The sequence below is a fragment of the Sorex fumeus genome, unplaced genomic scaffold (genome assembly GCF_029834395.1).
Source record: "Sorex fumeus unplaced genomic scaffold, SorFum_2.1 ptg000044l, whole genome shotgun sequence".
Lineage (NCBI taxonomy): Eukaryota > Metazoa > Chordata > Mammalia > Eulipotyphla > Soricidae > Sorex > Sorex fumeus.
The window spans coordinates 13795090-13822491 of NW_026606101.1; the positions used below are offsets into that span (position 1 = coordinate 13795090).

General features: G+C 54.6%; 1 protein-coding gene across 1 annotated transcript; it reads right to left on the bottom strand.

Annotated features, from left to right (window-relative positions):
• Nucleotides 1–170: 170 nt before the first annotated feature.
• XKR7 (XK related 7) lies at nt 171–27402 on the bottom strand. Its single transcript, XM_056121872.1, has 3 exons — nt 26795–27402; nt 2223–2425; nt 171–1234 (listed from the first exon to the last, which is right to left on the bottom strand). Exons 1-3 carry the CDS (start codon nt 27400–27402, stop codon nt 279–281), a joined length of 1767 nt encoding a protein of 588 aa, XP_055977847.1. The 3' UTR covers nt 171–278.

Below are 27402 nucleotides of genomic sequence, written 5' to 3' on the forward strand. Positions count from 1 at the left end.
ATTATGAGGAGGGTAGCACCAGTTGATTCCCTGGGCCCTGGATCCGGGGAGTTTAGGAAATGGGCCACAGGACTGAAAACAGGACAGAGGGTCAGAGCACGGGCCGGAGCCCAGGCCAGGTTATCCCCCTTGGGAGAGAACCCAAACGGGGGGCCACTCCACCTGGGACCAACAGCTCCCTTCCCTCTAGCCTGGTGGCCTGGGACCTCCAGGCTCAACACTGATCTGTGTGGGTGATCGTCAGCCAAGCCTGTCCGTTTTCATGGACAGGCTGTGGCCTACACCGTGGTCTCATACTCCAGCAGCTCCTGGGAGGTCCCCATGCTCCGGTACTGCACCCGGGGCGTGGCAGGAGAGGAGTACTCCAGGGCCAGGATGGTCTTCCTGAGCCGCCGGTCAATAAAGTGAGCATCCCACGCCGGGTACTTCTTCCGGGGCAGGTCAATCCGAATGACCGGCCCCTCTGTCCGCAAGGCGCGGGTCACAGGGGTGGGAGGCAAGCCTGGTCGCACCTGGAAGACAGGTGGTGTGGGGGTCCCGGCACGTTCGCCCCCTATGGAGACCCCATCCCGCTCAGCGCCTGTAGTCCTCGGCAGGGACCTTGGGGGGCTTGTGATAGGCTCGGTTGGGGGGCCACAGGGCCCGGGGGCCTCGGGGAAGATGCAGCCCGGGGCCTGGGGACTCAGCATGGGCCCGTTGGGGTGCAGGAGGCAATAGTAGATACACATGAAGAAGATGCCCAGCGCGAAGCTGGAGGCCACCACGCACACCAGGATGAGGGAGCGGAAGTCGGTGGCGAAGTTGCGGCTGGAGTACCAGAAGCCCGTGAGCGCCGCGTTCTCCAGCAGCACGATGCAGTAGTAGAGCGTCATGCGGCGGCGGCTGCGGCCCTCCTTGACGTTGAACCAGCAGAAGATATAGATGATACCCACCACCATGTTGTAGATGATCTCCTCCCACTTGGACATGCAGAAGTCCGTCTCGCCCTGGATGACCCAGAAGGTCATGACACACCAGTGCGCCACGATGAAGATGCCGAAGTAGAGCTTGTAGACGCTCGCAAAGAGCGCAAAGGCCAGGCTGCGGGCGGCGATGGTGAAGAGGTGCCACAGCACCTGGGCCACGGCGCCCTTGTAGGACAGAGGCCGCTTGTCGTCCCGCGAGTCCCGCAGCACCTTCTGGTAGGAGGCCAGCGTCCAGGCCAGCGACACGAGGGAGGCAGAGGTGGACAGGGCTGTGGAGACAGGATGGGGGCGGGCCGGGCCGGGTTAGGGGCGGGTCTGGGTGAGGGGTTTGGGACATGGGGTGGGGGAGGGTTCTGGGTCAGGATCCGGGTGCTAAGGGAGGTATGAGCCAAGGGTCTCTGCATCGGGAGGGCGGTGGGGATGGTCTGGGTGGGTGGTCTGTAAGAGCAAGGATGGGGGTCTGAGTGAACGGTCTGGGCACTTGGGCAGTGGAGGGGGAAGGTGGGGTGAATGGGGTCGCTAGTTAGGGCAATTAGGGTTCAGAGGTCTTGGCAGGAGGATGGGAAATTGGGGTTCAGGTCTCTGAGAATGGGAAAGGAGGTAAAGAGGGGGTTATTATTAGGGCCTGGAGGAGCCAGGATGGGACAAAGTAAGAAGCTGGGGGCTGCCAGGATGGGGCTGGGGTGCGGAGAGGGATCTCCCAACTGGGCGCAGCTGAGGGCACAGGGAGAGTCTCCGGCTGGGCCCGGGATCCTGGGATCCCTGCATGGTCCCAGAAGTGCAGTCTTCGAGGATGCTGGGGGAGCTGGGCGGTGTCCAGCATGGGGCTCCGGGGTGATGGGGTTGCAGTTTCCTCTGACCTCGAAGAGTCGGCCTGCTGGACCGGCCTCAGGGAAGGGGTCAGCTGGTCTGTTTAAGGAGAGGCCCTGGGACCGGAACTAGGCCTGGAGAAGCTCCAAGGGGTGCAGAGGGGAAGATAAATATAGTTTCTCCAAGAACTGATGGTGACTGGGCAGGTCTATGAGATAGTGGGGTGCGGGGGGCTTCCCAGAGGATCTGAGACAAGGAGACCCTGGCTAGGACTTCTTGGGATTTGGCAAACGTAGGACTGATCTGCTCTGACATGGGGGATAGGAAGGGACAGAGAGGCAGGAAGTGGAGGGCCCAGGTGTCCCTTCATGGTGAGAGTGAGCGGACCATTGGGGTCCAACGCTTCTGGGGGGCGGGGCGGGGCGGGGCGGGGCGGGGCGGGCTCACCCGGCAGCAGGTCGGGCTCGCCGCCGCGGTGCACCAGCAGGCTGAGCTGCAGCACCAGCTGGGGCGCGCTGCGCAGGAAGGTCTCCAGCAGGCGCAGCATGCTCACGTCGGCGCTCTCGAACAGCATCCGCCAGTAGAAGTGGCGCCGCAGCCGCTCCCCGCGCCAGCGGCTCTGCAGCCCCAGGTAGAGCGCGCGCAGGTACCTGCAGAGGCACGGGGCACTGAGGCTCGGGGCGCGCCCCCGGGGACCGCGCGCGCAGGCACCTGCAGAGGCAAGGGGCACTGAGGCTCGGCGCCCGCGCCCCCAGGTCACCAGACTGAGTCTCCTCTCTCAGGCTGCGCGGTGCGTGTCCATCTCGCGCTGTCTCCGGGGCTCTAACATGAACGGGCTAACACTTCCTGGGCTTCCTCCTTCCTTACAGCTTCCTGGCAGGGCCAAGCGCTGCATAATCATCTTAACAGTAGAGCAGGCTGGAGCCTCTGAACTTACAGGCACCCTCCCCCATCTGGAGGGATTTATTTTGTTCTGGGGCCACACCCTGGGGTGTTCAAGGTTTCCTCCTGAATCTACTTTAGGGGTCACTCCAGGCGGTGCTCAGGGGACCTAATGTGCTGGGGATCGAACCAGGGTTGGCCCTGTGCAAGGCAGGCGCCCTACCCACTGTACTATCTGTCATCCTTGTTGTTCCCATTTTATAGGTGAGGAAACTGAGACCCAGAGAGGAGTGTCACTGCCCTAAGTCCCAGACGGAGACAGGGATGGGGGGCAGGCCCAAGCAGACAGGCATCGGGTCACCTTGTTAGGCACTGCTGCTGCCTCTGCTGTAGCCCAGAGGGTAGGGTGGCACTTCAGGACACTCTCTGGTGCCCACTTCCCGTTCTGTGGTCTGCGGCAGCTTCCTGGTCCGTTTGCACCCTCCCACCCCCTCTGGGAACCCAGTTCTCCCCAGGGAGCACAGGGAAGCCACTCCCTGGTGCTCTGCCTGGCAGGAGGCTTTGCTGCCACCTCTCCAGCGGCTTCTCCCACTCAGCGCCTGGCGCCTGTTGTCTGCACAGCCTCTGGCTCACATGTTCACATGTTCTCCCTCACTGCTGAGCTTCTGCACCTGCTGTTCCCCTGCACACCGCCCCCCCCCCCCCCGCCACACGCACGCACGCACGCATGCACACACACACCCCAGCACCAAACTCGACTCACGCTGGCTTTTCTCCCAAGGCTCCCCTAACCCCACCCTCTCAGGCTTTGGGCATTCACCCAGCACGCGTCACAGCGGGGATGCTTCTCCAGATGGTGACCTCTCTGGGGATGTGGCCAGTCTGCTGGGTGCTTTGCACACAGTGGGTGCTCCCGCTGTGTGTGCGTGACTGTGTGCTTGTCCGGTTGAATGGAGGTAACCCTGCAGGGAGGGAAGGAGGGGGGAGTTCTGAATGCAGCCCCCAACTTGGCTTCAGACCTACTCAGCCATCTTCAGCGAGACCCCTTCTGCGTCCTAGTTAATCCGATGAAACTCACATTGCAACTACAAAGAGCACTGCCCAGTGGGGTGAGCGGGCGGGTGCCTGCAGGATCTCTGGTCTGACTTGCCCTCCTTGCCAGGCAGCTCCACCCCTACTCTTGTACCACTAGAGAGCCTGAATTTCTCCCCACAATTCCCCAAATTCTCTGACTCCTGGGGCCGGTAACAGAGAGGGTTTCTCTACTGAGACGAGGAGAAACTCCCCAGATTGAATGGCCTTGCTGTCTGAATCCAATTTTAGTATATGTGTTGCTGAAGTGAGCATCTCCAAGCCTGCTTGGATTGGGGCTGGGCCTTCTCCACCCAGATCCCCCATCTTCCAGTAGATAGGCATTACACCCACCAGCTGCTGCTGGCGCCAGGTGGTCCCATCAACGGCCAAGACCCAGAGACTATAAAACCAAGCTCCCAGCGACATCTTATTATCCTGTTTTTACTTTGGAGAACCCGGCAGGCTACCGAAAGTATCCTGCCCGCACGGCAGAGTCTGGCAAACTTCCTGTGTCGTACTCAATATGCCAAATACCAGTAACAATGATAGGTCTCATTCTCCTAGCCCTGAAAGAGCATTGAAATGGCTCTTTTAAAATCTCAGGGCTAGGAAGAACGAGACATTACTGGTGCCTGCTCAAGGCAATCGTCGAACAACAGGATGATCGTGATCGTGATCGTGATTGCTGTCTGAATCCAAAAGTGGGGATTCAGGGGCCGAGCAACAGTACAGTGGGTAATAGCACGCTGACCCAGATTTGCTCCTCAGCACCCCAGAGGGTCCTCCTAGCCCACCAGGAGTGAGTGATCCCTGAGCCCCAGAGCGAGGAGTAAGCCCTGAGCACCATGAAGTGTGGCACAGAACAAAGCCAAAAGCCAAAGTAGGGACCAAGGGGTCACTCACAGATGTGAAGAGCTGGCATTTCAGCACTTGGTCTGGGAGCCAAGGGGGCAACTTTCTTCAATGGCATGGGGCCCACCCAAGGGAAGAGTCACCCTGTGCACTGGAATTTGGGAGCAGCTGATAGCCAGGGAACCCCCAAATGAGAATCCTGTCTGAGTCTCAGATTCTCCACATGTCAGCAAGGGAATGAACAGGATGAAATCTTTCCAGGGCTAATGTTCTTGGTCCCAAATGCTCCCCCTGAAATGTGGCTGGAAATGCCCCCACCGGAGGGCGCTCCTCCTCCTCTCGGAGGCTCCCAGACTGTGGTGCTGGCACACCCTCACACAGCACCGGATGGGAGACCAGGGTTGAGGCCTGTTCCATCCAAAACTGAGTCTGAAACGCTGTTTCCTATGAGTGTCCCCTCCAAATACTGGGGTTCTTCAGCACCCCACCCTCAGCAGGGCATGTTTTTCCCGTCTGCCCACACACTTCAGAGAAAGTAGGTTTTTTTTTTTTTTGACTTTTGACTTTTTGGGTCACATCCAGCGATGCTCAGGGCTCACTCCTGGATCTGCACTCAAGAATTACTCCTGGTGGTGCTTGGGGGACCATATGGGATGCTGGGGATCAAACCTGGGTTGGCTGCATGCAAGGTAGAGGCCCTACTTAGGTAGAGGCTGTGTTATCACTCCAGATCCAGAGTAATGTGTATTTTAACTAGTTGGTATTACCAGGCCCTGGGCTGGAGCGATAGCACAGCGGGTAGGGCGTTCGCCTTACAAGCGGCCAACATGGCCGACCCGAGTTCGATTCCTCCGCCCCTCTCAGAGAGCCCGGCAAGCTACCGAGAGTATTCGATATGCCAGACACAGTAACAACAAAGTCTCCAATGGAGACGTTACTGGGCCCGCTCGAGCAAATCGACGATCAACGGGAGGGCCTTTACCTTTACCTTTACCAGGCCCTGGGAACTTCAGCATCCCACAGCCCACAGGAGAGATAAGATCAGAGCAGAGACATGTGTTCTATTGTGAAGCCCAGAGAAAGAGGGGCTGCTTTGAGGGGTGGGGGAGGGGAGGAAGGGGAGGGGCAGTCAGGAAACACTTCTAGAGGGAGATGTTTCAGGTTTAAAGCTGAGCATGGGGGCCAGAGCGATAGCACAGCAGGTAGGGCATTTGCCTAGCATGCAGCTGACCAGGGTTCGATCCCTGGCATCCCATATGGTCCCCCAAGCACCGCCAGGAGTAATTACTGAGTGCAGATCCAGGAGTAACTGCTGAGCATCGCTGGGTATGACCCAAAAAGCAATAATAATAATGATAATAATAATAATAACAATAAAAGAAAGCTGGGCACGGAGGCACACAGTGGTTGGCAGGACTAGCCGAGGCCCAGGCCCAGGGGCGTGGGGGAACACGGCCTTTCAGGGAAACAGTGATTTGCTGGACCTGGTGGGGGAGGGGGTGGCAGGCAGCAGGAGTGGTTATGGTCAGCAGCCTAAAAAGGTCAGAATTGAGAAGGGCATCCAGTTTGGGGTTGAAAGGTTCCGATTTCATCCTCCATCTGAATTCTATCCCAGAATTGGGGCTGATGCGATCAGCTTCGTGACGGAGGAAGTGCATGCTGGAAGGTGGTTTGGTTCATAGTCAGGCAAGGCTGGGGCTGGGCCAGGCCTGAGAGGGGGGGGGCCTAGGAGGGGCAGTGAGCAGAGCTGATGGGGGTCAGAGGTCGCGGGGCAGGAGGGTCGGACTTGTGGCGGGGTAAAGACGGCCCACAGACCCTCAGCACACAACACCGTCCTCATCCTCTTTTTCTCCCTCCGACCCCGTTTCCTTTCCCAGTCCCAGGCTCTGGCTTTGGACAGGAAGGAGAGACCAGCTGGCCGACTGGGAAGGGGCCTGGGGAGCTGGTGGAGGATGCCACCCTGGAAGTTTCTCTCAGGCCGGAGGACCATCTGTTTCCCAGCCCAGGTCAGCATGAGGGAGGCCCCAACTCGGTGAGCATCCAGCACCCCTGCAGCGTGAGGGCTTCTGCTGCTCACGCACACAAAGGGCCCTGCAGCCTGCAAGCCCGGCCGGAGCTGGGAGGAGGGGAACAGGGGCCTTGAGCCCCAGAACGGGGGTCAGTGTGGCAAGACCACGCGGCTGGCTGGGGAGGAAAGGGCCAGCCGCTGCCTCCCTCTACCCTTTCTGGCAACGGGACAGAACCTGTGATGTCCCAGCCGGTGCGAAGTACTTGTTGCCAAAGCGTTCATGAGGTTTTCATGGGTCTCAGAAAACATTTGAGGTCTGAGGAGAAAACTGGCTTCCCAACGCAGGGAAAAACTGCAGAATCAAAAACGAATAAATGTTTAATTAAATGTCTGCAAAACAGAACATGATACCAGCCAGTCAACTGCAATTTGGCTTTTCTCTGATAATATATACTGGGTTATATATAATTTACATTTGGCGTTTGATGTTTCTGCATCTTAGTAATGGTAGATAGATGTGGGTCCACACAAAGGCCTTTCTTCGGGGGGGGGGAGGGGTGGCCTCACCTGGCGGTGCTCTGGGCTTACTCCTATCTCTGCGCTCAGGAATCAGTCCTGGCACTGCTTGGGGGACTCTATGGGATGCCGGGGATTCAAATCAGGGTCAGTCGGGTACCAGGCAAGTGCCTTAACCTCTGTACTCTCTCTGCCCCCAGCCTTTTCCCCTCTACTTACACAAAGCTTTTAAAACGGTCCATTCAAGACATACACCTCAATCTGTTGGGCCTCAGTTTCACCTTCTCTACAACAAGGCTGAGCACTCCCCATCCCATCCGTACACCGCCCCCGGGCACGATGCTGGATTCGGAGATACCAGCCCTGCCTTTGATGCTCTGTGGCCTGAGATCATCTCCATGCCTCTCCGAGCCTCACTTTCCTCCTTGTGAACCTCTGTGAATTGCAGAGAAATGTGATCTCGCCCGCACGGCAAAGCCTGGCAAGCTATCCGTGGCGTATTCGATATGCCAAACACAGTAACAAGTCTCACAATGTTACTGGGCCCACTCGAGCAAATTGATGAACAACGGGAGGACAGTGACAGTGCACACAGAGGGGGAAGCCTGGACCAGGAGAGAAACCTCTGCCGACTCCTGGTCACCTCTCTTGACACCTCCTCCAGGAAGCCGGCCCTACTGCCTTCTACTCCAAAGGAGTGGAGTGTGCTCTTTCTTCACCACAAGCCCCCCCCCCCCCCCCAGAGGGGCGCTCCTGGGAAGGAAAGGCATCCACACGCGCACATGTACTGCCCTCCAACTGCATCCCGGGGCTGTTGGGGCTGTCCATTCTCTCCCTGGCCTCCAGCCTGGTTTTGGCCACTGCCTTCCCGTCTCTTCTCTTCTCTTCTCTTCTCTTCTCTTCTCTTCTCTTCTCTTCTCTTCTCTTCTCTTCTCTGGGAGCTCTGCGGGTCCATGCCCGCCCCCACACCGCTGCCCGTCGCCACATGGCAACCAGTGGGATATTTGTAAGAGCTGTCAGATCTTGTCATTCCCCTTCTCAAAGCCTGCCCGGGGCCTCCCATCACATTTGGAATAAAACCCGAGCTTCTCCCCGCGGCTGGCAGGCCCTCGGCCATCTGGCCCTGCCTGTTTCTCTCGCCTCGTCACACCACTGTCATGGGTCCCCAGCGGACACTGGCGGTTGGCGCCATCAACACAGCCACACCCAGCCCCAAATTAGGACCCTTGTGCTCGTTCCCTGTTCCCTGAGGTCTCTGTCCTACGTCCTCCCTGGGCTGGCTCCGGGTGGGCTCGGCAGCCACCCACCCAGTCCCCTCTCTGCCCTCACCACGTCACTCCTCTCTGTCCCCTATGCTATGGCTCAGTCTCTGTTTTGTTTTGTTTTTGTTTTTTGGATCGCCCTGGGCAATGCTCAGGGGTTACTCCTGGCTCTGCACTTACTCAGGAGTTACTCCTGGCAGTGCTGGGGGACCATATGGGATGCTGGGGAGCAAACCCCGGTCAGCCGCGTGCAAGTACAGCCCTACCCGCTGCACTATTGGTCTGGTCCCTTGGTTTTGGTTTTGGGGCCACGCCTGGTGGTGCTCAGAGCTTCCTCCTGGTTCTGTGCACAGAGATCACTCCTGGTGGGGCACGGGGGAGTGAGCGGGGGTCAGCCACAAGGAGGCAAGCATCTCACCCGCTGTACTCTCCTTCGGGGTCCCATAGCCTGTCTCACTAAGGCTCACGTTTATTTTCTATTTTGCTACGCCCATGCAGGTAGGACCCTCAGCTGCCTTGGCCACCCCCGTTCCTCGCCTCAGCATATATTGTCAACACTCGCTCACTTATCTATTGGATTAATCAGCATGAGTCCGAGTGTATGTTCTTTCTGGCAGCCACAAGGCATCTCGACTTGAGTTGTGCCAGGACTCCTTGTTGGTGACTCCGGTGCCTGTGGACTCATGACGATTCCTCCTCCTCCAGGAAGCCTGCTCCTGATAGTCCTCAGCTGGGACCCAACTCAGGAAACTCCCAGAATGAAACACCCCAAGGCTGCCATGAGCCAGAGCCTAGCAGATCATTTCTGCTCACCCCCACTGTACAAGGGCACAAGGGGAGGGGACAGGAAACAGGCCCTCTGAGGTCTGTTTTGCATCCAATTTGCAAAGACTCCCTGTCTGCTGCTCAGAGCCGCATATCTGAAAGGAAGTGGGGAGTGCGCATTGTGGAGGGTGGGGCCGGGAGCCACAATAAGGGAAGAAGAAAGAGGAAGTCAGCAGTTAAGCCTGAGAAGTCTCCACGAGAAGGCCCCCCGAGCTGTCTCTTCAGGCCCCTGTGGGCCCCACATGCTGACCACAGGGTCAACACACAGCAGGAGCCTGTCCCTCCTTCCCTGGTCTGGTTGTGTTGCGAGGCAGCACTGAGCACCTTTCTGAGCAGCCCGCCAGGATGCTCCTGGGCCAGGCCCACCTCTGCCCACCTCTCTCCTGGTCTTTGCTCCTAGTCACCATGCCCTGGTGCCAGTCGGGGGCTGTGGCCTGGACAGTCCCCTGCAGGCGGTGAGACCACTGACCCATGGGGCACCCGTCAGCCTGTCTCTTGTGGCTGCCCCTTGAGAGTGGGGTCAGCTGGTGTATATTGCTCCCGTTAGGTCATTCTGTCTGTTTAGCTCTGGGGTCCTGGGTCAGTCTGTCCCTGGGCCTGTAGGTCACCTTGTCTTTCAAACACTGCGTGTTTGACGTCCAACTGTCTGTCTGTGTGATCCGGCAGTGCTGGGCCGGCATGCCTGTCCGCTCCCAGAGGCCGCAAACGTCAGTCTGTCTGTCTATCTCCTGGGGTGCCCAGTCTGCCCTTCCGTCTGAGACACTGTGCCGCTCCGCCTGCGTGGCTCCTGGGGTCCTGGCGGCCGCGTCCATCTGCTGGTCTGCTGCTCAGCTCGTGGCGCAGCGTGACTGCCGGTTTCCCGGCCGCCCTCCGCTGCCTGCTCCTCCCCGCCCCAGCTCCGGGCCTCTGTCTGTCTGCGTCTCTCACATCCTCAGCTCCTCCATCTGTCGGTCTCCGCGTTTCCGAGTGTGTGTTCTCGCCCCTCTCCACGCCCCCTCACAGCTCTGGGCCAAAAACACAGCAGCTTCCAGGGGGTGGGGGTGGGGGGCCCTGCTCAGGCTCCCGCTCCCTCCAGGAACCGCCACCCCCTCCCCCCAACCCTGGGGTGGGGACAGGATGGAGCCTCAAGGTACCCACCCTCAGCACCCTCGGGGGAAGCCCACTCCCTCTCTGGAGGGGGACAGTGCAGGAGTAAGCAGAGTCACTGGTTGAGCCCCAGCGGGTCGGAGCAGCTGTGCTCAGCCTCTTTTGATAGATGGCTCCCACAGCAGATCTTTCCCAGGGCTGCTACTATTAACCTCATTTCACAACCCAAGAAACGGAGATCCAGAACATGGAATTTGTAAAAGTCACACCACAAGGTAGTGCCAGACCCAGGATGAGACTCGGCGCCTCCGCCTTGCTCCATTCTGGCCCAGTCCCTCCGGCAGCTTGTCTGGGTGCCCAGAAGGGGGACGAGCCAGCAAGCCGGGGGAGGTGGGGGCCCTGATAGACATGGACAGACAGCCGAGCACTGCCTGGGATCACTTTGGAGAAGCCTGGGGAAGAGCTGACAGTCTTTCAGGGTCAGGAGACAGGGCTCAAGTCTTACATGGGATTTGCTGAGAAAACTAGTCCTTCTAGTCCTTCTCTGGGCCTCAGTCCTTTTCGAGAAAACAGGCCAAACACTGATTCTGACCCGCCCCCCACCACACCAAGTTTTTTTTGGAGGGAAGTGGGTTGGGCCACACCCAGTGGTGCTCAGGACTTACTCCTGGCTGCGCTCAGGGATCACTCCTGGCGGTGCTGTGAGGGGTTGGCAGGTGCAAGGCAAGTTGCCCTAAGCTCCGTACTATCAATTCCGCCTCAATGTACCCTGTTTTGTTTTGTTTTGTGGCCACACCTGGCAGTGTTCAGGGCTAACTCCTGGCTCTGTTCTCAGGAATCACTCCTGGCAGGGCTCGAGGGTCCATATTGGTGCTGGGGATTGAACCCAGGTCAGCAGTATGCAAGGCAAGCACCCTCCCCACTGTACTATTGTTCAGGTCCCTATCTTCTTTTCTTTTCTTTATTATTATTATTATTATTATTTTGCTTTTTGGATCACACCTGGAGATGCACAGGGGTTACTCCTGGCTTTGCACTCAGGAATTACTCCTGTCGGTGCTCAGGGGAGCATATGGGATGCTGGGAATCAAGCTCTGGTCGGCCACGTGCACGGCAAATGCCCTACCTGCTGTACTATCTCTCCAGCCCTTGTTTTCTTAATAGCACATATCACAGGTGAAACTGGTCTCATTAACTTGCCAATATTTTTACTCTTCATTTCTCTACATTATCCTGGACACCAAGGGCCCACACTCCTCATGCTCAATACATGCTTGTCTCTTGGATGAGAGACAAAGAGCACACGTGTACTTTCTGTGTTCTGCTTTGTAAGCTGTTCACACAAAGGCACTCAAGATGCTCGCAAAGAGCCCAAGCGCAGAGGTCAGCCAACCCGGGTGCAGATCCAGACAGACACCTGTGTGGTCTAGAGCAAGACACTTCCCTCTGTGAGCCCCTTTGGGCAGTGCCCACTATGAAATCAGCAAGTGGCGGGGGAAGGGGTGTATGTAACACTCCCAGTCCAGAGTTGGGTGCAGGGCTCTTGGGAGGCAGTAAGGAGCTGTGTGGTCAGGTGCCTGACCGGAAGACAAGACCCCGGAGTTTCTGGTAGCGCTGAGGACCCCTCCAAGGCTGGGTCTCTCTGACTGTCCCCAGGAGACAGATGGTCAGGGGAGTCTCTTCGGGGAGAGTCCATGGGGTCTTCGCCTTTCCTAGAAAACAACTTCCATTCACGGAAGACCTTCTAAATATGCTGTGCTAATATCCTCAACACAGTCCTAGGAGGTTTTATGGGCACTTTCTCTGTTTTCCAGAGAAGGAAACCGAGTCCCAGAAAAGAGTTTCACTGGACAACGAGTCACCCAGCCTCTGGGTACCCCCTGGCTTCGTGATAGACAGACACCCCCCCCCCCCCCGCCTGTCTGAAACTCGGTCTGACAGGAGCACCTAGACGGGAAGGTAAGCAGCAAGTCAGCATGGAATGAGAAGCATCTTCCAAGGGATCCAGACATTCTCCACGGGCCCCAGACACGGAGGAGGGCGGTAGTGCTGGAGAAGGGCCTGCGCCCGCCTAGCCTGGGAGCGCTTTCTGGTGCTGAGCCATGCCTGAGGAAGGGCCAGGAGGTAATAGGAAGAAGGAGGGAGCTTCTGACGGAGGAGCAAGCTAGACAAAGTCCCTGATTTAGGAGGGAGCAGGCAGGGGTGAGCGCTGCTCAGAGAAGTGAGTGGGGGAGGAGAGTGACGCGTGAGCCATGGTGCAAGACTTGATCTTCATCTTCAACTGAGGGGCCCCCAGAAAGCTTCACACGGAGGCACGATGGGCTTCGACAGCACTTGGGGATTCTTGAGGGGCTCTGGGTTCTGAGGAAGAGATTGGAGGAAGACCAGGGTGGCAGGCGGGAAACTGGTTTCCAAGGGAAGTGAGGATAATCCAGAGGGAAGGAAATATGGTGACATTTGGAAGGCTCTTTAGAGCAAAGCTTTGCCCGAGGTTATCAATCCGCCAGAAGCATCAGAGCTGCGCCGCAAGTCAGGAATGGCCAACATCGGCAGGAAGGTCCTATGGGCCCATAACATTTTGTAGGTTTTCCAGGAAGCACTGGGCCCGCGCACAACAGCGGCCTACATGTGGCCCACGGAGCTCCAGGGAGAAAGGGCCCTCGTCCTCCTCCCCACCCACCATGCAGCGTGCTTCTGCCAGAAGGCAGAGAGGGACCTTCCCGGGTGGGTAGCCAGATGACTCAGAAATGTCAGCAACGAATGTGATTTTGCACGTGTGACTCCAGTTTCGGTGACTGGGCTGGGGACTGGGCTGTCTCCCTCCTCCCTTGCAGCCCCCTGCAGCCTCACAGCACCTCTTTTTCATGCTGGGCCCCGGCCAAACAGTTCTCTGCCACTAATTTTAGGCTCTGGCTGAAAAGCTGAGACCCTCTTTCTTTCTTTCATCCCACCCACTCCCATCAGCTCCCAGCTGGGGCCATTTCTCCCCCCCCCCCCCCCACATGCTTTCCCACCAGGGAAGCAGACAGCCCTCTTTCAGAAAAGCACTTGGGACCAAATACCCATCTCACAGATCTCCTCACTCTGGCCTCACTTTTCCCATCTGCAAAATGGGTGCAGAGCAGGCTAAACCCTAGGACCTCATACTTGAACTCAAGGCTCTCTGTCCCCCTCCCCATTTTACTCTTTTCCTGATATTCCTGTGTGGAATTGTAGTATCCTGAGCCAGGGAAGGAGAGAGGACTACAGTCTAGTCTCCTATGGTGATGGAAGGAACTGGGAAATTAGGACCAGGAACAAGCCTTCCTTCTCTCTGTTCCTGATTTGGGAGAGGGACGGAGACAGTAAGAGGGGCCAGGCTAATATTATGAGGGACCCTGGGGAGTGACGGATGGGTGCCCTGTCTGAAAAGGCAGCTGCCCCTCAGCTCCAGCTGACTCCTGCCTAAAAGGAGGAGTGTGGCTACAAATTCATTTTTTCAAGGTTAGCTGGAAATTCTGGTATTCATACCGAAAGGGGAAAAAAAAACAAAAACCAGCTTATTTGGAAATGTTGGCAAGTGATTTAAAAAAATACCATGTGAGTTTTTAAGAAATTATTTTTCCTTTTTTTAGGGGGGGGGGTGTGATAACAGCATTACATAGTTGAGTTATATATTTCAGAAGTCTTCTTCGACATGTACTGGGGTATTTATGGCTACCGGGATGTCTGAGATTTGCTTCAAAACAACACAGAAGGCGGAGTCTAGCCTACGGCCTCGGCCTTGAGTGTCAGCGATGCCAATCCTGATGGTTATGGAGATTCAGACCAATTTAAAATAACTAACATTGAAGAGTTATTTCCTTGGTCTTAGTAGCCACATTTCCAAGTGCTCAGTGGGCCTGTGTGGTTCTCAGCAATGGGACTAAGCTACGCAACAGAGCCCTCTGTCCTCACACAACCTTCCACTGGTGGCGCCGTCTGTGAGGAAGAAGGTTGGCCCAGAACTGATCCTTACTGAAGCAGAGAAATGACATTTGGAGGCTCAGTATCCTGTTCTCTCTCTCTCTCTCTCTCTCTCTCTCTCTCTCTCTCTCTCTCTCTCTCTCTTTCCCTCTCTCTGTCTCCCTCCCTCTCTCTATCTCCCCCCTCTCTTCCTCTCTCTGTCTCTCTATGTATGTGTATGTGTATGTGTATGTGTGTGTGTATATGTGTGTCTCTCTATCTGTCTGTCTGTCTCTCTCTCCCCTTCTGTTTCTGGCCCACACCTGGTGGTACTCAGAGCTTACTCCTGGCTCATAAATCATTCTTGGTGGGGGTCGGGGAACCATATGGAATTCGAGGGATCAAATCCGGGTCAGTGATCCACAAGGCAGGTGCCCTCCCTGCTGGGCTACCTCTCTACTCCTATTTCTGTATATTTTCCATAATAATATTTTTCATTAAAAACTAGAGGGAGTGGCTGGAGCAATAGTACAGCAGGTAGGGCATTTGCACGAGGTCGACCCGGGTTCGATTCCCAGCATCCCCTAAGCACTGCCAGGAGTAATTCCTGAGTGCAAATCTAGGAGTAATCCCTGTGTATCGCCGGGTGTGACCCAAAAAGCCAAAAAAAAAAAAAAAAAAAGCCTAGAGGGAAAAAATATTGCAGGTCAAACAAACAGGTCCTCTGGCAGGATTTGTCTGTGGTCACTGATATCAACATTTGGCCTGGAGGTCATGGCAGCGCCCTTGTGTCAGATTCAAGGACTAACAGCAGTGATGGGCTTCAGGAACCATCTCCTGTACCAGCGAAACTGACAAAAGGCCCCGTGACAGCTTCCCGATAGAGGACCTCTTCCATGGGCATGTGTGGTGACGCGGAGTGGATGTCCTTGGGGAGAACTGGCCCAGGAAAGCTCCACTGTGGGCTGTTCTCGCTTTGATTCAAACCGATCCTGTGGTCTTCTGTCCTCACACAGAAGCCTCTGCATTCTCGGGCGCCAAAAAACAAGTCTCCTTCCTCAACTCAGAGCCAGTGGGTGGAGCTTAGTCTGATCAGGACCCCCCCCTCCATTCCCCTCCCGACCCCTGTTGCTAACCAAGCAGGATGGGCTGCTGCTTGGGCCAATGACAACCATGAGGATAAAAAATGTTTTCTGAGGGCTGGAGAAACAGCGCAGGGGATAAGGCACTTGACTCACATGCCTTGGTTCAATCTCCAGCACTGTATAGGGCCCCCCCAAGTCTGCCAGGAGTGATCCCTGAGCACAGAGCCAGGAATAAGCTCTAAGCATTGTCGGATGTGGGGCTGAAGTGATAGCACAGCGGGTAGGGCGTTTGTCTTGTACGTGACTGACCCGGGTTTGATTCCCAGCAACCCATATGGTCCCCTGAGCACCGCCAGGAGTAGTTCCTGAGTGCATGAGCCAGGAGTAACCCCTGTGCATTGCTGGGTCTGACCCAAAATCAAAAAAAAAAAAAAGCTCCAAGGATTGCCAGGTGTGGTCCCTCATTAAAGTTTTCTGAGTCTATAGTATGTGACAAGCCTCATGCATTTCTACCTCCTTAAGACATCTTTACAAGAGCACCTTGGGAGATGATCTCTGTCACTATCTTGATTTCACAGATGAGATGGATCAAGGCAGTCGGCCGTGCCCGTGTCTCTGGGGTAACAGCTCCAGTTGTCCCTTCTGCGTCTCTGCATTTATCCACTGGCAGTCTGGAAGGCTGCAAATGCAGGTCTAGTAGACCTCGGTGAGGACCCACAGCTACGAAAGGCTCCCATCCTGCCTCGGCTTCCCCACCTCCACCCTCTAATCAGCCAGAGGAGCAAAGCTGCTTCAACAGACCGGCTGGGTACAAGGCCACCAACAGCAGCCGAGGGTCTGCTCTGGGCGGGTCACAGTGAGGGTGGGGGAAGAGAGAAGTGACAAATCTTTATTTCCCTGGAGTCTTGTTATCTGGTAGGAAACCCAGCCGGGTGGGCAGACAATCACAACAGAATATGATCAGGGCTGAAGAAGCATGAGTAATTGTGCCTAGGGGGGAAAGTCAGAGCAGAAGCACCCAGGATGTTAATAGTGGAAATTTTATGTTAAAGTAAAGATTTCGAACTGCCTTTCTGACTGCTTCCCTGCTTCACAAAGAAATACATGATTGATTGTTTTGTAAGGAGCCACTTGACTGAGAAGGTAGTGGTACTTGGTGGTCACTTGTGTGGGCCTGGGAGTCTGACTTCGGGGCCTCAAAACCTAACTACTAACCAGGAGGAGACTGTTACTGCCCTGTGCCTCAGTATCCACCTCTGTACCACGGGTCAGTATGCCAGCTGATGCTAACTGAACACTTACCATGTGCTAATTACAGTGGACAGCGTGTTCCATCTATAAGGGTCATTCGTAGAAAGATATTATTTGTTTGTTTGGGGCCACACCCAGCTGTGCTCTGGACTTATTCCTGGCTCTGTGCTCAGGGATCACTCCTGACAGGGCTCGGGGGACCTTATGTGGTGCCAGGGATTGAACCTGGGTCAGCTGCATACAAGGCAAGTGCCTTATCTGCTAGATTATTGCTCCAACCTTGAGGGATGTAATTATTCCTTGATGAAATAAAGGCTAAGTGACTTGCCCAAAGCCACTGAGATCCTGTGTGTCAAAGCCAGAGTCTAGGCTCCAGGGTCTCCGTCTCACCACAGACCCCAGGATTGTTTGAAGAGGAATAATGTAATATAAAGCTGTATAAGTAGCAACTGCTTTTCAGTAATATCCAATTTCAATAAAAAAAAGATGAAAGTGTACATGTATTTCTTATTTAATTAAAAGCCAGGGTAAAGGGGCTGGAGAGATAGTACATCAGATAAAGTACTTGCTTTGCAAATAGCCAACCTGGGTTCGATCCCTGGCACGACATATGGTCCCCTGAGCACCACCAGGAATGATCCCTGAGCACAAAGCCAGGAGTAAGCCCTGAACACTGCAGGTATGGCCCCAAACCAAAACCAAAATGACAAAAAACTAGAGCAAAGGGCCAAAGAGACAGTACAGGTGCTGAGGTGCCTGTCTTGCATGAGGCCAACTTCAGCTGGATCCAGGGACCCCCAGCACCACCAGGAGTGGCCCCTCTGCAGAACTAGGAATAGGCTCTCAGCAACACAGGTTGTGGCCCAATCCCGGGCCCTCTAAAAAAAGAAAATCAAGCAAACAAAAGCAAGAGTCACTGTCACTGTCCTCCTGTTGTTCATCGATTAGCTCGAGCGGGCCCAGTAACATCTCCATTGTGAGACTTGTTACTGTGTTTGGCATATCGAATACGTCATGGGTAGCTTGCCAGGCTTTGCCGTGTGGGTGAGATACTCTCAGTAGCTTGCCAGGCTCTCTGAGAGGGGCAGAGGAATCGTGCAGGCGAGATACTCTCGGTAGCTTGCCAGGCTCTCTGAGAGGGGCAGAGGAATCGAACTCGGGTCGGCCGTTTCAGCCGCATGCAAGGCAAACGCCCTACCCACTGTGCTATTGCTCCAGCCCAAAAGCAAGAGTAAGGTAAAGGTAAAGGTAAAGGCCCTCCCGTTGATCGTCGATTTGCTCGAGCGGGCCCAGTAACGTCTCCATTGGAGACTTTGTTGTTACTGTGTCTGGCATATCAAATACTCTCGGTAGCTTGCCGGGCTCTCCGAGAGGGGCGGAGGAATTGAACTCGGGTTGGCCATGTTGGCCGCATGTAAGGCGAACGCCCTACCCGCTGTGCTATTGCTCCAGCAAGAGTAAAATCTTCAAATGTACAGGAACTATTCTCTGCCCCCAGAGCTAGTGGGGAGGGGACTGAACTCTCCCTTCCACCTTTTCTGGACTGCCTGAGGCTTCAATAGGGGCCTAGGACTTGTAACAAAAGATGAAACAATCAAGCAATGTCAGTCCCTGATTGTGTGGTTTTGGGGGGATAGGGGGTGGGAGGGCACAGGGTGCCCTGTGTTGGGACTCATCAGGGAGGTCTTCTCAGAAGAGGGGACATCTGAGCCTGGCCTGGGAGGAAGGGAGCGCTGGGGAAGGGCAGGGCTGGAGGACTGGAAGGGTGGGGGCCTCAAGCAGTAAGGAAAGAGATCTGTGGGAGCAAGAGGGGCTTCAGTAAGGAGAGGGGAAGTCGTGGGAGCAGAGACGACTCAAGCAGGAAGGAAAGAGGGCATCTGTGGGAGCAGAGAGGGACCTTCTTGGCCCAAAGTGACCCAAGCAGAGCCGGGCTCCAGGCTTCAGGATTTCCTTCGGCTGCAGGTGGAGGCAGGGATTGGGGGGCAGGGGGCACAGAGAAGAGTGGAGGCTGGAGGCTGCCGGCTTTCCCAGGGGAGGAATTCCAGAGCCCTAACAAAGGCGGGGTGGTGAAAAGAGAGGCCAGTACCTCCTAACCCATCCTCCTTCCTCTCCCCGGGGACTGGCCGCAGCTGCTGGGGTTCAAAGCCATTTCCTGGCAGCTCTCCCCCCTGCCCCCGGGGCTTCTCCTGTGTGGTCTTTATAGATCAAACAGGGGACTCTGGGCCGCACTGCCGCCACTGTGTCTGTTAGGAGCAGCTCTAATGGCCTGTTGCTGTCTGGTGGGCTAGAGGAGGAGGGCAGGGGGGTGGGGGTTGCAGAGCATCCCGGAGGGGGTCTCCGGGAGGTGGGTGGTGGGGCTGGACCAGACCAGCCCTCAGCCCTGAGCCTCGCTGCTGATTAAACATGTTTCAGCTGCGGAACCACCAAAACCAGGTCCTTGACATGTGGTTCCACAGTTCACATATGGAAACAGAGACTCTGAGATACATGGGTTGAGATGGTAACGAGAGGCCATGGAGCACTGCCTGAAGAGTGTGATGTGATCTAGCCCCTGCCCTGCTCTAGAGATAAGGATGCGAGTGGTGGTGGCCAATGAGGCACTTCCTGTGTTCCAGGCACTGCACTAAACTCTATACATACACTACTTCATTGGCCACTCACCCCAGGCACATGAACAGGTACAGATACTTAAAATATATCTGTAGCACTGTAGCACTGTCCTCCCATTGTTCATCAATTTGCTCGAGCGGGCACCAGTAACTTCTCCATTGTGAGACTTGTTGTTACTGCCTTTGGCATATCGAATATGCCACGGGGAGCTTGCCAGGCTCTGCCATGTGGGCAAAATACTCTCAGTAGCTTGCTGGGCTCTCCGCAAGGACGGAGGAATCAAAAAAATATATCAGTACTTATGAGAAATACTTTTTGTTTTGCAGATGAAAACATCGAGGCAGAAACAGTTACTCATGTGCCAAATCACAGACAGTGGCAGACACCAGATAAGGTAAATACCAAGCATGTGAAAAGCATGTGAAGTTTTTTCTTTCTTTTTGGGTCACACCCGATGATGCTCAGGGGTTACTGCTGGTTCTGCACTCAGGAATCACTCCTGGCGGTGCTTGGGGGACCATGTGGGTTGCCGGGGATTGAACCCGGGTCAGCTGTGTGCAAGGCAAACACCCTCCCCGCTGTACTATCATGCTGGCTCCAAGAACGTGAATTCACCATGAGCATCCTGGCCCTAGTGGGGAAATAAGCCAGGGAAGGAAAGTAGCCCTTATCCACCTTTATCTGAGGCCAACCCAAGCCTGATGCCACCACCTCGGTCCAGTCTCTCCTCCCCTCTCCTCCCCCACCACCTCTCCCCATAAATCTCTTGGATCTTTCAGTTTTACACTGAACTCCCTTTCGTTGACTTCCCACCAAACAGCCAGAATCCACATGGTAAAACATACGCCAAATCCCACTCCTCCTCTGCTCATTCCCCTGGGCTCCTCCACTTCCTGCGGAGTGAAAGCCCACGGCTTTGCACCGGCCTATCAGCAGCCTCTGTGTGGTCTGACTCCAGCCAACCTGCCGCCATCCTCGGCCCCTTTCCCTTGCTCTGCGGCCGCCTCTTGCGCATCTTCCTTTGACCTGGGCCACCCTTCCTTCCCCACACTCCACACAGCTTGCTCTCACCTTATTTTGCCTCTGCTGGCAGGCCGGCACCTCCTTCTTATAGAGATCCATTCTGACCTGATCTTGAAAAGCCTCGCCCTCCTCCCTGGCACTCGGTACCCACCCACCCACCCACCCACCCACAACCACCTGCCCGCTTTGCCTTTCCCATGGCACTTGCCAGCAGACCTACTCTCGGGTTACTGTATGTATCATTATGTTTTACTGGTTCATTGGCTCCTCCCAGGAGACTGTGGAAAGCACCAGACTTTCCTCTGTCCATCATCCCATTCCCAGCAATTTGCACCACTCTCGATGTCTCGCAGGTGCTCCCGAGAGCTGCAAAATGGATGGCTTAGATGGACCTCACAGCTGCTCCAGCCCTGCGGCTATAGGGGCCCCTGTGGCCTTCTTGCCCTTCTGCCCCCTCCCTGGCCACCTGCTCGCTGAACAAATCTTCCATAAGGAACAAAATCCTGGCTGATCTCTCAAATCACTGCCAACAGCTTGGCAAGAAAGGGCTAAGTCCTTGGTTAAATCCTAGGTCTCATTAAACCTCCAAATAACTCACAAATGATCCTGATTTTGCAAGGGACATGGTTTGGGCACGGAGATTAGACAACTTGCCAAGATCACATCTAGGAGGTGGCAGGGTCAGGATTTGACTTGAGGTCATTTGGATACAGAATGCATGTCTCGGGGCTGGAGAGAGTAGAGGAGTAGGATGCTTGCCTTCTATGTGGCTAACAGGGTTCCATCCCCTGAGCTCTGCCAGGAATGACCCCTGAGTACAGAGCCAGGAGTAAGCCCTGTGCACCACCGGTGTAGCCCCCAAACAAAGCAAAACAAAAATCAGAATGTGTGCCTATTTTTTTTTCTTTTTGGGAAACACCCGGTGATGCACAGGGGTTACTCCTGGCTCATGCACTCAGGAATTACTCCTGGCGGTGCTCGGGGGACCATATGGGATGCTGGGAATTGAACCCAGTTTGACCGTGTACAAGGCAAATACCCTACCCACTGTGCTATCACTCCAGTCCCTAGAATGTGTGTCTTGACCATGATGCCAAGAATTTCACTTCCAGAGGGACCCCAAGAGTCCAACTTCATACAGTCACTAATCCACGTTAGGATTGTTACTGAATGCAGGGGTTATGAGAAGACAAGAGGGAGCAGTTGGGGGGGAGTGGGGGGTTGGGGCTACGCAGAGAGATGGGTCTTGGGAAGTGAGCCTCAGATCCATCTCCCTCTCTCCCTGTTATGGAGTCCCAAATTCTGACGGTCTAGAAAGAATCCCATGGCAGATCAGTTCCCATTAATTGGCTTAGCAAACCAAGCTTATCTGGGCAAAGCCGGGCCTGGAGAGTTCAGGATTAGAAGTGGGCTTCGTGGCTCACTGCTCTGCTGCCCACAGGGTCAGAGGGGACAGGGTTAGGAACTTTAATTGGCTTAACAGTCCTGAGTGGCTTAAGAGCTCAGAGGGTTGGGGCGGAAAGAAAACACAAGTTGGTATCAACCGGCTTCCTGTCAAGCACATGTGCTCTTCCCGGGGGTCTAGCCAGGCTGTCTCTGCAGGGCTCTGGGATCCACCAACGTCACCAGCAGGTTATACCAGAGATGGAGCTGGGGCGTAGGAATTGGAAAAAGCTGGCTTGGTCCCTCTTCTCTTTCCCACTTCCTCAATAGTGTAAATCACCTTACCCAATTTCTCTGAACGTCACTTTCTAGTCTGATGCTACTGATGAGTACACCAGTTGCCCCCACTGAGAAGGGTCAGGGTAAAATGAGATCATGTGTCTGGAGCACTTCAAATGGGGTCTTTCCCGCCACTCCCTCCTCAGAGCCTTAATGTGTGTTTAAAATAATTACAAATAATTGGACCAGATGATAGTGCAGTGAATAGGGTACGTGCCTTGCATGTGGCTGACCTGGTTTGACCCCCAGCACTCAATATGGTCTCCCGAGCCCTGCCAGGAGTGATCTTTGAGGGCAGAGCCAGAAGAAAGCCCTGAGCACTACTCAGTGTGGCCCCCAAACCAAAAACTAAAACAAAAGACAATAATTACCACATCAGCTCTTTATCAGGGGTTTGGAAACAGAATAAGATGACATGTGTGAAATGACCTTATGACCGTGAAGAGTTAGTCCAGAGGTGTACAAAAGAGACAGACCCTCGAATATGTTTCCTTGGGTCGACATTATTTTACTTTTTCCTTTCCTTTTTTTCTTTTTATTTTGGTTGACGTTATTTTAAGAAATTTTCATCGGAGCCATGAGTGGTAGGACAAAGTTAAAGCACTTGCCTTGCATGTAGCTATGGCCACAAACCTGGTTCTAATCCTGGCACCCCATATGGTCCCCCTGAGCCATGCGTGGTCCCACAACAACAATAACATCTTAATTAGTAGTTAAAAATGGGGAGATTCCACATAAACAACACAGTTTTCCACTTCTCTTGTGAAATCAGGACTTGCCAATATTGGGGGATTGGTTTCTGCAAGGCACCATCTACTAGAGGTGGACAGGTGGTCCCCCTTCTCTGGGAAACTGTATGCCCTCTGGTTTCACGCACCTATGCAAGGCAATCACACTACACACTGTACTATCTCCTCACCCCTTGACAAGGATCCTCAAGGTATCAAAGCTTTTGTTTGGATTGCACAAGGAGCTGAAAGAGTGGGGAGGGACCTTGCCTCACACCAGGCTGATCCCAGTCCCCTATATGGTCCTTGCACACCATCAGGAGTGATTCTTGAGCATAAAGCCATAGCAAGCTGTGAACAGCACTGGGGATGGCCAAAAAACAAACAAAAAAGTAGACACAAAGCAAAAAAGAAGGAAATTAAGCAGGAGAAAAGAAAGAGAGAGAGAGAGAGAGAGAGAGAAAGAAAGAAAGAAAGAAAGAAGAGAGAAAGAAAAAAGAGAAAGAAACATGGAAGGAAGAAAGAAAGAAAGAAAGAAAGAAAGAAAGAAAGAAAGAAAACCAGAGCCTTTTAGGATTCAAATAATTTTCACTTAGAACTGGAGATCGGGGATTGAAAAATGCCTTATTTTTAGCCTTGGAGTGCTCAGATATCATCTCTCAGACACGCCCCCTGGATTTCACAACTCAGAACATCTGTAGCAAGTTCTGCAACTCCACAAACCTGTTCATTGTGGGGATATTTCATGTAGTAGGCAAACATGTTGCACTAACACTGCTTGATTTCTAGGAACACCAGCCACAAATGTTATACCTCCTCTGAATCTTCCTCCCTTGAGCCACATGCTCAGCCATTTAAAAATCTGATCAAACTTTTGTTGCTGTTGTTGTTCATTTTTGGACCACACTTGGCGGTGCTCAGGAATAACTCCTAGCTCTATGTTCAGGAATGACATCTGATGGGCCTCAGGGACCATATGGGATGCTGAGGATCAAACCCAGGTCGGTCATATGCAAGGCAAGCACCCAACCTCCTGTACTATCTCTCTGGCCCCTGATCAAACTTTTGGGATATGGGACCCTGAGATGGATAGGTTTTGTCTCTGATAACTAGACCTAGAGTCAGAATTCCAAAGGAGGGCAGCTTCTTAGAGTGATCAAATCTAATATTTTTCATATCACTTATAGGGAAATGAAGGCCCAGGGCTGGAAAGAGTGTCACTCAAGGTCACCTAACAAGCCAGTCACAAGCCTGGCTGTCAGTGTCCTTCTCCTGAGTTCCACCCCCCAGCCAGCACTTCCCCACAATCCACAGTCTCTGCATCCTTACCCACATAGTCCAACTCCCTCCCCTTCTTTCACATTCTTATCTCTGTGCAGCAGAAGCCCTGACTTTCTATCATCCTGGAATCTTGGGATCTCAGACTCATAATTCTCCGAGCTTGGAGGACACTTTAGTGGAAGAACCGCAGGTTGATAAATGGACCTGGACTCTGAAGGTAAGAGTCTTTAATTCTTGGTTTGGTTTGGGGGGCCACATCTGGTGGTGTTCAGGGCTTACTCCGGGCTCTGCATTCAGGGATCCCTTCTGGCAGGCTTGGGGGACCATATGGGGTACCAGGGATGAAAGCTGGGCCGGCCACACGAAAGGCAAGTGAGGTTCCCACTTCACCGTGGCTCCTGAAGGCAGAGTTCTGCATTCTCACCCTTCTAGTCCCAAGCTGTGCAGTGTGACCTTGGGCAAGGATGCCTGTCTCTGAGCTCCACGTCTTTATCTGATTGGCAGCAATGGTAATACTAGCCACCTGGCAGAGTCCTTAGGGCATGAGACAGCACACCAGTCAGAGGGCAACCAATAGTCACGGCACAAAGTGAGTGCTTAATAAAATAATTTTCAGAGGACTGTCGGGAAGGTCTCCGAAGACCCTGCCTGAGTGAAAGGCATCAGCTATGATTGAGAGAGTGGAATTGGACAAGATGGACCATGCCTATCTGCCTCTGTAAGCTCTTACAGCTTGATACTACTAGATTCAGGGTTTTTTTGGTTTGTTTTTTGGGTTACACCCAACAGTGCTCAGGAGTTACTCCTGGCTCTGCACTCAGAAATTACTCCTGTTGGTCCACAGGGACCATATGGGATGTTGGGGATCAAATTCAGGTCTGCCACATGCAAGGCAAATGTCCTACCCACTGTACTATCATTCTGACTCCCAATTCAGTTTTTTTTTTTCAAGAGAAGCCAGGACTCTGGCTTTTTTAACTACTATACAAGCCAAACAAAATACTCCAGCACACCAGGTTCAATTAGTTTGTCATTTCTGCAGGACCATCTCATCATTCCAGTCTTCCTTCATTTTACAAAAGAGGATGAAGAGGAAGTTTTAGTGAAGAAACTAGGCATCCGAATGAATGGTCAGCCACTCTCCTGAGACCCTGGGTCATTTATTTTATTATTTTTGGCCCTGTTAAGGGAAATTCAGTGTATATTCAAAAAAATCTTAGTTTATTGAAAGTGGAATTTGAACAAGGGGAAGATGAGGGATTGAGGTGGCTGGGAGTCGAGGGGGCAGGTGGCCCACTTCAGGGTAAGGGAAGGGGGGGTTGGGGGAAGCTTTGGCTACCGAGAATAGGAAGTCACCATTTCAGAATCTAAAAATATCCTCACCATCTGTCCACTTGGGCACAGAATGATAAATGCAGATTAATTCCTGGATGTAGACATGAATATTTCTATGTGTCAAGCTAATAATAATAACACCACCCTGTTTGGATAGCGCTCCACCCCCTTTCTTCCCCTAGGGCAAGCTAATTGGAACATACACATCATCTTTGGCAGGCCTAGAGGGGAAACTAAGGCAGAATGAGACCTGGCAACTTACCAAGGGTGACGCAGCAAGTGAGCAGCTGGGACAAACCCTGGGAGTCCTGTTTCCAACCCTCAGCCCAGAACTGAATCTTCTGAGTTAGACAGAATGTGTTAACAAGTAGCAGAACAAATATAACAACAGCAATAATCACCCCTTTCATCTCCAAAGTGACTTTGAGTTTTTTTTCTATGTTTTCCCCAAGTCTGTAATAATCACCATACTCTATTAGATTCCTTTAAAAAAACATGTTTTAGTCTACAGAGCCTTCGCGGAGATCTGGTCTCTCATTCAACCATCGCAAGCAGTACGGCAAAAGTGGTGGTAGACCCTGGGATGTGCAGAGCAGGGTTCTCTCACTTCCCAGGTAAGGAAACGAGACTTGAAGAGATGAAGACACCAGGGAGCAAGTTCTCTAGCAAGTTTGTTCTGTCAGTGCAGTTAGAACCCGAAATAGCAGAGCAATTCTGACCAGGGGAACCCTAGGAGTAGCATCCCTCCTGCTTCCCCCCATCAACTCAGCTCATCTCACAGGCACCCTCAGTCCTGGCAGAGGGAGAAGCCTGGGGGTGGGAAACTGCACAGAGCTTCAGTTTTGTCTCTCCTGGGCTTAAAGGAGATCTAGCAGCCCTCTCGTCTGAGACTCAAGATTCCTACTGGGCTGGTAGCGGGTAACTACAAAACAGAAGGAGCCCGGGAACCTCTCCGGCTACTTCCTCACCTGCCCCTCGGCACTTCCAAAGTCCAAAAACTTTGGGCAGGATATTATTCTTTCAGCTCGGATTCTGTTTCTCTGGGGGAAGAGGGGAACAAAGTGCAGATCCAAAACTGAGAACTCTCTGGGAACAGAGAAGGGCTTCTGAGATCTTCCATAAGCCTGGCTCAGCTCAGGTGGAGAGCAGAGAGAGGGTCAGGGCTGGAGGAAGCCCGGGAGTCCCTGCTCCAAACTTCACACTCACGCCCATCCGCGCCCCCCCCCCCACTACTCTTGCAGACAGACAGACAGACACACACACACACACACACACGCACATCCCTCTCAGGATCACTTTCTTCTCGCCCTGTCCCGTCTCCCCTTCAGACCCGAAAGGATGGTACCCGGGGTGGTCAGAGTTGGAGGGCAGAGGTCGGGGCGGAGCTGGTCCAGAAGGAATCCGAGCTCCACTAGGGTGGGGTAGGGTGGAGGAGGCGAAGCCCCCCGCGGGTCCCGGCGGGCCGGGGTACGGGGTGGAGGAGAGGGGGGGAGCCGCGCACCCCACCCGCACCCCCCCTTCTCCGCCCCGCTCCCTCCCGCGGCGCATCGCCTACCTCCAGACCTGGCCGAGCTGCAGGAGGTGGACGAGGGTCTGCAGCAGCCAGACGCAGAGGCGGCAGCAGCGGCGGCGGTAGGCGGCGGCCGCCGAGGAGGGCGCGGGCAGCGGCGGCGGCGGCGGCCCGGGCTCGGGGCTGCCGCCTTCTTTGGTCCGCAGGGCGGCGAGGGCACTGTCCTTGGTGCTGACGACGGCGGCGGCGGCGCTGCTGTCCTTGGTGCTGACGGCGGGTCCCGGGGCCCCCGCGGGCTCGGCGTAGTCGTAGACGAACCAGCGGAAGCTGAGCAGCTGCACGACGAGCGAGGGCAGCAGCACGAAGAGCAGCGTGAGGCCGAAGTAGGTGCGCTGGCCCTGCAGGTAGTAGGAGGCCGCCAGCCACAGGTCGGTGGCGCCGTCGGAGAAGAAGACGAGCAGCGCGCACAGCACCCAGCAGCAGTCCCGCAGCTCGTAGCGCGGCCCCGCGCCGCCGCCCGCCGCCGCCGCCGCCGCCGCCGCCGCCGCCGCCGCGTCGGCGCGTCCGCCCGGCCCGGCCCGGGCCCCGCCGGCCGCCCCCTCGGCGCCCGCCGCGCCCGCCGCGCCCGCCGCGCCATCCGACTTCGCGGCCAT

Excerpts from the sequence above, each read along its gene's own strand:
- XKR7 (XM_056121872.1), bottom strand. The coding sequence starts at position 27,402 with ATGGCCGCGAAGTCGGATGGCGCGGCGGGCGCGGCGGGCGCGGCGGGC. Across the intron at positions 2,426-26,794 it reads CAGCTCGGCCAGGTCTGGAG|GTACCTGCGCGCGCTCTACC; the intron begins GTAGGCGATGCG and ends GTGCCTCTGCAG. Across the intron at positions 1,235-2,222 it reads CGAGCCCGACCTGCTGCCGG|CCCTGTCCACCTCTGCCTCC; the intron begins GTGAGCCCGCCC and ends CTGTCTCCACAG.